Source organism: Hipposideros armiger, unplaced genomic scaffold (genome assembly GCF_001890085.2).
Source record: "Hipposideros armiger isolate ML-2016 unplaced genomic scaffold, ASM189008v1 scaffold_466, whole genome shotgun sequence".
Taxonomy (NCBI): Eukaryota; Metazoa; Chordata; class Mammalia; order Chiroptera; family Hipposideridae; genus Hipposideros; species Hipposideros armiger.
Window position 1 is genome coordinate 836156 of NW_017731816.1, and position 9389 is coordinate 845544.

A 9389-nucleotide genomic window follows, 5' to 3' on the forward strand; every position below is an offset into this window, starting at 1 on the left:
CCCAATAAACATGACTTCAGCCTCTGATGTCATCTTGTTTTTTGGGGGTTGGGAAGAAGGCAGAATTCCTGGATGCCCAACCACCCCCCAAATGTCAACAATACAACACACTGATGTCAGGGGTGTAGCACAGATTTTATTTCTCCAGTACATGGTCACCCTTCCCCTGGCGCCTTGTGGGGAGGGGTCTGGGGGCTAAGGGGCTTGCTGTGAGAATAAGGCACTTGTGATGGGGGTGAAGGGCCAGCTGGGGGTGACTCAGCTAAGCTGGTCCTCGTACTGCTTGCGGAAACAATCGCCAGCCGGGAAGAAGTCCCAGCATCTCTCTTGGTACATCTTCCAGACATAAGACTCCTAGAGTTGGGGGATGGGGAATAGAAGTGTTGGTCACATCTTCAAATGCTTGATATTGGCATGAGCTTTTTACTGCCACCTGCTGATTGACTTTATATTAAAATTCTCCATGTCCCTGCCCATTGTCCTCCCATTAATACCCCCTTACCTGACCCGTATGTTCTGTCTCATCCTTGTTTATCAGGTACATCAGGAAAAACCTGGGGATGGGAGGGCAGTGGTATACAAGTCAGAACCACTCTTACCTTCTCCTGATTGGCTGGCTGAGAATCCACACATGGAGCCATACCCCCTTCCCTAACTGGCCAAGGCCCAGTATCCTGCCCCTGGCTGTCGGTGGCCACGCCCCAAATCTCCTGATTGGCCAGTAGGGCCACACTCACATGTAATTGGCCAGGTTGTGCTCCTCTAGCGTGTGGGTCTCAAACCCGTGCGGTGTGGTATCAAAGTAATCGCTGCCAATGCCGCAGATGAAGCACTTGGTCTGTGGGAGACGTCAGAGTTGAGGCTCATTTAACCCCCAGGGTCTCATAATCCCTCTAGGTCACCCCCAGACTTGACGTACCTCCATATCTTCCTTTACTTGCTCTTGTTGGTCTCGGAGTTCACCAAAAGCATCAATGATCAGACCTGAAGTGGCAGGGCACAAGTCAGTGCCCAATCTCTGACCCAGTTCTGCAACCTACCTCTCAGCCTCCCATCCCCCATCTCCCTAATCTCAATCTTGTTTCCTAAAAATACTAATACCTAGTGTTCAATGAGCACTTAATATGAGCCAGACACTCAACACCTATGAATTGACTTAATTCTCACAACTCTATGAGGTGAGTATCATTAATATCCCCATTTTACAGATGGAGAAACTGAGGCCCAGAGAGGTGACTTGCCCAAAGTCTTACTGCAGGGAGCGCTGGGATATGGATCCAGGCGCACTGGATCCTGGGCTTGTACTCTTAAAGGAGCTAGTCTGTCTCGGGGCACTGACACTCCCACAACCCCAACCAGCACTGACCCTGGATGATGGCCAGCAGGATGACGATGACAAAGAAGAAGAAGGTGATGTCAAACACCACCCGGTACAGCTCATATTCATCACCTGCTGGGTCCTCAATCTCGTCCCCAATGCCCCCACCAGCTCGGACACCCACGTACATGTGAAACAGGTAACACTGTGGGTGGAGGGTGAGAAGCATATTGGTCATACATACGATCATTTGACATTCACCATGTATACTTATAGGGCCCTGGGCTGGAGGGCCGGAGACACAGCAATGACTGAGACAGCCCTGGGCCCTGCCCTTGCAGAGTTCACAAACATGGCATCAGATAGTGACACCCCAGAAATGATCAGACCTGTGATAGGGAGAGCACAGGCAGAAAGGTCAGGGCTGGGATGAGGAAGGAACAGTGTGATCAGGGGTGAGATGGGGGAAGCACAGGCAGTTCTGAAGCTTTGAAAGCCTGACGCAGCCTGGATGATCAGGCAAGGCTTCCTGGCAGAGAGGACATGCATGAGCTGGAACTTGAAGGTGTTAGGCAGGAGAGAGTGTTCCAGACAGAGAAAACCACATGTGCTACCCCACCACTGGGGAGGAAAGAATATATTTTGCTCCTGTGAGGAACTGAAAGAGGTTCAGTGAGGCTACAAAACAGAGCTCCTGTGAGAAAGAACAGGGAGAGAGATGAGGCCCAGCCAATGGTCACAGAGGGCTTCCTGTAGGAGGCAGCATTTAAGTTGAAAGGTGAGGTGCCAAGTGAAGGGGTGTGTGTGCCCGTAGGGCCAGGGTGGGAGGCAGAGAGAATGTCAGAAGCAAAGGGCCCAAGGTGGGAGGAAACACATGGCCTTAGGGGAAGTGAAAGAGGACCAGGCAGCCGGAGAGCAAAAAGCAAGAAAGACTGTGGTAAGACTCAGGCAAGGCTAGCTTCTCCTTGGCTTTGTAAGCAATGGTGAGGGGATTCGGTTTTATCCACATGGCACTGGGGAGCCACAAGAATTCTGAGCAGCGTGGGGGACATAGTCAGCCTGGCACTTCGGAGAGACTTTACACTTGCTCTGTGTCCCCATGAAATGAGAGAACTCAGTTATCTTGGGTAAGAGCTAGGGCCAGTGGCTATGATGGGAACAAGGCAATGAGTGGCAAGACCAGGTCTGGTGGGGTCTCAAATATCAGGGTCTCAAATATCACAAATGGACTGTGACCTGAGATCACAGTGCCAGATTACAGGACATCTTCTCAGATAAAAGCCTGAGATGATTATTTTAACTGTGGTCCATGCCTCTGGTAGGCTAAACTCAATTTGGGTTATGACCACCATTAGAAAAGAAAATGTAAACTTGTGTAGCATGCTGGTACTTTGGGGAAACTTTTAATTACAGATTATCACAGTAGCTAACATCTATGTAATCCTTAACACACACCAGGCACTATTCTCAGACTTTTAAGTCTTAGATGGTCAGGGAGCACCTCTGAGTCCTAAAAGCAATTTTAGGTAGCAGGTGCTGTTACTATACACCTATTTGACAGGGGCGGGGGACATCAGAGCACAGGGAGGTTGAGTAACCTGTCCCAAACTGCATGGCAGGGGCATTTTGCCTGAGCACCTTCCCAATAATAATAGCTTTAAAAGCTCAGATAATATTGTGTTGTCGGAAAAGTCATGAGCTATTTTTTCTATGTTTTTCGTTGCAAAAATGCATCATGACTTTTCCGACAACCCAACAGTACACCAGAAGCTGATATTTACTGAGCACTGATTATGTGCCTGGTACTGTTCAAAGCACCTCACAAGTATCAGCTCACTGAACCCTCACAGTAAGTCTACTAGGCAGGTACTATTATTAACCACCTTCATAGATGGGAAAACTAAGGGTCAGGGAAGGTCAGTCACTGGCCCAAGAGTGCTGGGGGAGGGGCTCACTGTCATCATGTCATCGCACTTCATGTCAGGCTCATCCTCATCCTCGCTCTTGTTGTAGAACTTGCGGAAGAAGTTGAAGGCCACCACGGTGTACAGGTAGACCACCACTGCCAGGAGGCCCACAGTCATCATCAGCTGGGGGCAGGCAAGGGTGGGTCAGCTCCACAGCTTGGCTTCCTCCTTCCCCATGCCCTGCCTTCCTGGCCCTTAGCTGGGTTCAGCCCATGTGGCTCTTCCCCCGGAGTCTAACTACCCACACCCACCCTGGCTCCGTGGCCCAGCCTTGCCCCTCCTCACCCCTGCTGCCCAGCCCTCACTCCTCCACCCCTACTCAGACTGCCAAGCTCATCCCTGCCAGGGTCATGGTCTTCCGTCTGGTCCTCGCCCACCTGTTTCCCATTGTGGGTGACGGAGGACAGGATGGTGCGCAGCGTCTTGACCCCCATGGCGATGTCCAGGAGGTGGGCAGCAAAGAAGAAGTTGTTGTAGTGTCCCAGGAGGGACATCACCATGTACCAGCCCAGGTACAGGAAAGACTGTGGGACACAGGGTTGGGGGTCAGGGAGCATGGAGGGGTTTGGGGGGAGCACTCTGGGAAACAGGACACCCAGGGGGTCCGGGAACATTCGAGAGGTTCGAGTACTCTGGAGATTGGGGTGCCATCTCTGGCTGGGGAGGACTTGGAGGGGATTGGGAGCACCCTGGGGGATAAGCCAGCCTGGGGAGAGGTGGGGAGCCCTCTGCAGAAGGATGTAGTCTGGGAATTCAAGAGCGCTCTGGGCAACAAGGAGCCTCAGGAGTGCCAGAGGGTACCCTAGGATCAGAGGTGCACAGGGGCTCAGGACTCAGTCCCTGGTCAGGGGTAACTGGGGGGGGGTGGAGCTCCCAGTGCTCCTAGGGCCATTTTCCTGCAGATCCCTCCCCACCTAGAGGACCCTCCTCACATTGTCTGTAAAGATGACCCCGAACTTCCAAATCTGGTACTTGACATCAATGGACATGATCCTGTGTGGGTGGGGAAAGAGGGATGGTCAGATGCCTGAGGGTCAGACCTTGGCAACACCCCTGCCTGCCCCAGGCCTGTGCAGGATCTTCCCAGCTCACCAAGTAAGCAACCCTGGCGGTGGTTCAGGCTTGCGCTCATTGTGGGCTGTGATCTCCAGCGTGGCCAGATCCATGCCCAGCAGTTCAGCGATCCGCTCCCGCCCATAGATATCCCCATGCTTGTCCAGAACCTGTACAGGACAGCGTGGGGCTGTGAAGACACGGCTGGAGTGGGGGACAGCCATGGCCAGCATGAGGGGCTCTGGGGACATTATGAACTTTGTGGGATAAATTGGGGGTGCATTTTTCTGGAGAGAAGGGCCAAAGTTTTGTTAAGATCGTCAGGAGGAGGGTCCAAAAGTGATAAAGGTCCAGTTGACTCATTAATCAAATTAATTGGGATAATTTCTTATTAGGTAGGTAGGCAAGGATCCTATACAATTGGGTCCCCTGTCATCTAAGAAACTTATCTCCTCCCACTCACACCTTCACTCACTCTGTTCCAGACACCGACCACCTCACAGCTCCTCAAATACACCAGGCACATTCCTGCCTCAGGGCCTTTGTACTGGCTGTTCCCCCAGACATTCTTCCCCCAGATTTCCACTTGGCTCACTCCCTCACCTTCTCTTTAATTAGCATGCCCTTTCCCAACCACCTTACTTGAAAAAGCAGCCTCTCTTGGCCAACACACTTATCACTTCTACAGCACTGATCACCACTTGAACACTATTGATGTGTTCACCACCTGTCTTTCCAACTCAAGGGTCATTATCACTGTTGTGTTTACAGCTATGTTTCAGGTTCCTAAAACAGGTCTTGGCACACAGTAGGTGCTCAGTAAACATTTGTTGAGTGAATAAATGATGGTAACAGCCAACACTTATCTAATGTTTTCCTATGTGCCAGATACTGCTCACATAGTAGGTTATATAATCTTTACAACCCTGTGGAGTTGGCCCTATTATTACCTCACTTTGAATATGAGGGAAACTGAGGCACAGAAGGATGACACAGCTAGGAGTAGAAAAGCAGGAAATCTGGCTCCAGAGTCTGTGTGCTTAAAAGAGTATGCCTCACTTCCTCTCTCAAAGCTAATATTTACTGAGTACTTACTTTGCGCCAGGCACTATGCTCGTTACATGTATCATCTCATTACAGAGAGGGAGGGGTGATTATCATGCCCATTTCCAGGTGGGTAAACTGAGGTGCTCCTTGCCCGAGGTCACACACAAAGCAAGTCCTTGACAGGGCTGGAATAGCCTGGTGGCAGGAAGGGACCCAGCCCAGGAGGCCCTGTCATCGCCCCATCCATGTCCTCTCACCTTCCGTTTGACAAACTTGTCCCAGTAGTTGCTGGGGAAAGACCTGCCAAGAGAGAGAGACCACAAGATGTCAGGGCAGGGGGGAATAGGAGGCACCAGTCTGGCCAGGGTTGTTCGAAATTCCAATGCTTTTCTTACATGGGACCCCACACACTCACTTGAGGGCCGGCTCTAAAGACCCCAAGCCTGGTGAAGTTTGCCCCAAGCCAACCATCACCCCCACTGCCATCTTTGATGGAGCCGAGGTGAGGCAGGTGGCTTGTATTCAGAGCCCGGATGTGTAAAAAGACACAGACCTGCACACAGGTGGGAAGGCTCCTGCGTGTGAAGGGTGAGGAGGACTCTGAGTCAGCAGCCTGGCCCTGCTCCAGCTCCGGGGGAGTGGTGTGCTTTCTCACACTGTTTTAATTTTATTTGATGATTCTGGCCCTTTATTTACCAGTTTCCAATTGACGAGTTGATGCCCTAGCACCCTACAAAGGTGGCCAATGAATTTTTGGGGGAGTTGGGGTGGGGGAAGTGGAGATTTATCATGACTCCGTGGATTTAGACCTATTGGATGTGTTTCAATTCATGGCACTTTCTGTTCTTATTGATGCTCACATTATCCCTGATTTGTCCAGTGGGCGTCCATCTAGCTGGCGGCTGGGTCCTTTCAGCACAGCACCATTTTTCATCGGGCACATTCTTGCTTTCTGACACAACAGGACAATCCAGGCTCATCTTGCACTGCCCCACCCCAGCCCTGAAATCTGCCACTTTTCCAAGGAGCTTGGTTCCTTTTCATGGGAAACGGTATTTAGAAGTCAAATGCCTTGGACAGACACTATTTTAAACAGATGTTTCTCTCTTTCGGTTAAGCGTGTGTACTTGAATGTGTGTAAGTTAAATGTGCCTTTGATGGTGACAGTGAGAGCGGAGGATGTGCTTGGTGTGGCTTCTCTCCCTCCTCACAACACTTCTACTAAGGCAGGACCCCATAATAAAGTAATTCCCCACCTTTATCTTGGACTTACTGTGCCCCAGGAACTACATTAACTCATTCACGGTTACAAGATCCTTGTGAGGTTGGTGCTATTATTTATCCTCACTTTACAGTGAGGCAACTGAGGCACAGAGAGGCTAAGTGACTGGACCAAGAATTCCCAGCTAGGGTCTGATGAGCCCAGGGTTCAAACCTGACCTAGTGTTCTTATTCTAGAAATGTCTACCCTCTAATGATGCTGTCCCTTTGTATGGACAAGTGAAATGGGGCTTGATCTGGGTGGAAAATGGAGTGGGCTGGGAGTGCACTTCCGGGGTCCCCAGTCCCACCACATTGCCCTCACACCCCCTCATTCCCTGTCTGGGCTCAGTTTAAAAAAAAGCAAATGACTTCACATTTCTCATTCATGGCACCTGGGTGAGAATCTCACATGGGGGCAGGGTTTAAAATGCAGGTTCCTGGTCTCTACCCTGAACCAGAATCTCCAAGGACAGGGCCCAGGAATCTCCGTGTCACCAGCACCCCCAGGGATACTTTAATGCACAGAAATGTGTCTATGTTACAGAGAAGAAGACCAAGGCTTGGGGAGAATGAGTCAGGGCCGACAGTGGCTGGAACCCTGGTCTTTTGAGGCCCAAGCTGAGACTGGAGTGGAAACCCAGCTCTGCTCCCCGCACCCACCCTGAGGTGGGGGTTGGGCCCTTACGGCGTGTTAAGCACCAGCCTGTCCCACTGCCCCTTCACATCATCGTCCTCAGGCTGCTCGGTGATGTAGAGGCCGTCAAACTCCAGCTTCCGGGCCAGCTCCTTCTCCCGCTTAAAGATCACCAGGGGCACCTAGATTTTGCAGGGAGGCAAAGGGGTGGGTCTCAGGCACCTCATGAGAGCACAGCTTCAGCAGGAGCTGGGAGATCTCACTAGAGCCTGTGTGAGCCCCTACATCAGAGGAGCCTTCCCAGAGTAATTAGGGTAGTGATGGAGAAGCACGGGCAGAGGGGTCAGGGCTGGGAAGGGAGAAAAATGGAACAGCCTAGAAGTGGTGCCTGATGCAGTCTGGGGCTTCCCAAGTGAGGGAGGTCTGAACTCAGAGCTAAAGGAAGAATAAAACAGAGACAGGTGAAAGGAGGTAGAAGTGGGGAAAAGCATTCCAGGCAGAGGGAACAGCATATGCAAAAGTTCTAAGCTAAAAGAACTCTGTTCATCCAATCCTAAAGTATCAGGACTTGCTAAAACAGTCAGATCTTGTGGAACCCAAATTGTAACTCTCATAACATCCCTATAGGCACCACAAACCTCAGGCATAGTTGATGTCAGAATCCACATCCCCACCTTAGTACCCATGTTACTCATATGTTTGAGACCCCATAGACCCCCACAGATCTTAATTCACCAACTGACCATCATTCAGGAAATATACTATTCCCAATGACAAATTTTGCCTCTTGATCCAGAAATTAACATAGTCACAGGACCCGGCTCCTCAGCTATGACCCACTTCACTTCCCAGTTTGAATATCATCCTCAATCCTGTACCCAAACCTCCAGCCTTTACTCCAACTCCAGGCCCCCTCTGTCCCAACCACTGTATGAGATCCCCCAGCGCCAGCCCCAGGTCCTCTCAGACAGTGCCCCAGCACCCCCACCCCCAATGCACAAGCTCCTGCCCAGAACCATGGTCATGGCCCACCTTGAGGCAGTTGTAGCCAATGATGCAGAGAAAGGCCACCAGTGTATGCAGCAGGCTTAAGCAACGCAGGGCTGGTTCCATGTAGCCCGTGCTCTCCTCCAGGAAGTAGTACACCATGTTCTCATCCTCATCTTCCTCTGCTTCCTCACCGACCCCTGAGCCCCAGCCAGAGCCACCGCCAGACCCGGCGCCTGCCAGGTCCCCAGCTGCTGAGCCCTCCATGTCTTCCTCCCCTGGTGGAGAGTCTGAGACCTGAAGGGAGGCAGAGGTCAGTCAGGGCAGGGACCCTGGAATCCTGCCACCTGGTCTGCCATATCCAGAACCCACTAACAAAATTAACAGCCTCCATTTCTGAGGTTGGACTGGGCCCCTGTCAGATACAGTTTTGGTAGGACTGTCAATCATGATCAAGGGGTGGGCCCAAGACGCTAACTAGCAAATCAGATTCTGTCCTGGGAATCTGAGTAATGAACTGAGTGACAGGAGGACTGCAAACAGAGTTCATCATCTTGATAGTGGAGCCCTTAAGAGACTGACCACTAATATTAACACTAATAATAAAATTAGTAGTAGCTGACATTTATACAGCACTTTCTTTATGCCAGGTACTATTCTGAGTGCTTTACACATATTAATCCTCTTTTAATCCCCACAGCTCTAAGAGGTGGATACTGTTATCCCATTTTACAGATGAGGAAATTGAGGCACAGAGAGGTTAAGCACCTAACGTGCCTAACATCACGTAGCCAGTGAGTGGTAGAGCCAGGATTCAATCTCACAGAAGCCATGCTCTCATCACTCTGCTAGGCTGCCTCTCTGTCCTGTTATCTTATCAATAGAGCAGGGGTTGGCAAACTGCGGCTAGTGAGCCACATGCCAAGCTCTTTGGGTACCTTCTGTTTCAAAAGTGCTAACCCCTGGAAAAGCCAATCCTGTCCCTAAGAACAATTTAAAAATTATTCGAGGGCCGGCCATGTGGCACGATGGTTAAGAGCTGGCTTGGGATGCCAGAGGGCCCCGGTTCAGATCCCACATATGAGGGCCAGTGACACTGCCCTCCACAGCTAAGATGCTG

The 9389-nt window shown here is 51.0% G+C and overlaps 1 protein-coding gene across 1 annotated transcript in view; it reads right to left on the bottom strand.

Moving 5' to 3' along the window:
- Positions 1-116: 116 nt before the first annotated feature.
- The window catches only part of LOC109395341 (ryanodine receptor 1), a 126143-nt gene continuing 116870 nt past the window's right edge, over positions 117-9389 (bottom strand). Inside the window, exons 85-96 of the mRNA XM_019666253.1 lie at positions 8315-8566; positions 7334-7464; positions 5643-5685; positions 4378-4508; positions 4218-4278; positions 3663-3809; positions 3274-3408; positions 1367-1523; positions 920-984; positions 738-838; positions 503-554; positions 117-354 (exon numbers count right to left, since the gene is read on the bottom strand). Of these exons, the coding sequence (XP_019521798.1) occupies positions 259-354; positions 503-554; positions 738-838; positions 920-984; positions 1367-1523; positions 3274-3408; positions 3663-3809; positions 4218-4278; positions 4378-4508; positions 5643-5685; positions 7334-7464; positions 8315-8566 (1371 nt within the window). The 3' untranslated portion in view covers positions 117-258. The remainder of the gene's footprint in view (positions 355-502; positions 555-737; positions 839-919; positions 985-1366; positions 1524-3273; positions 3409-3662; positions 3810-4217; positions 4279-4377; positions 4509-5642; positions 5686-7333; positions 7465-8314; positions 8567-9389) is intronic.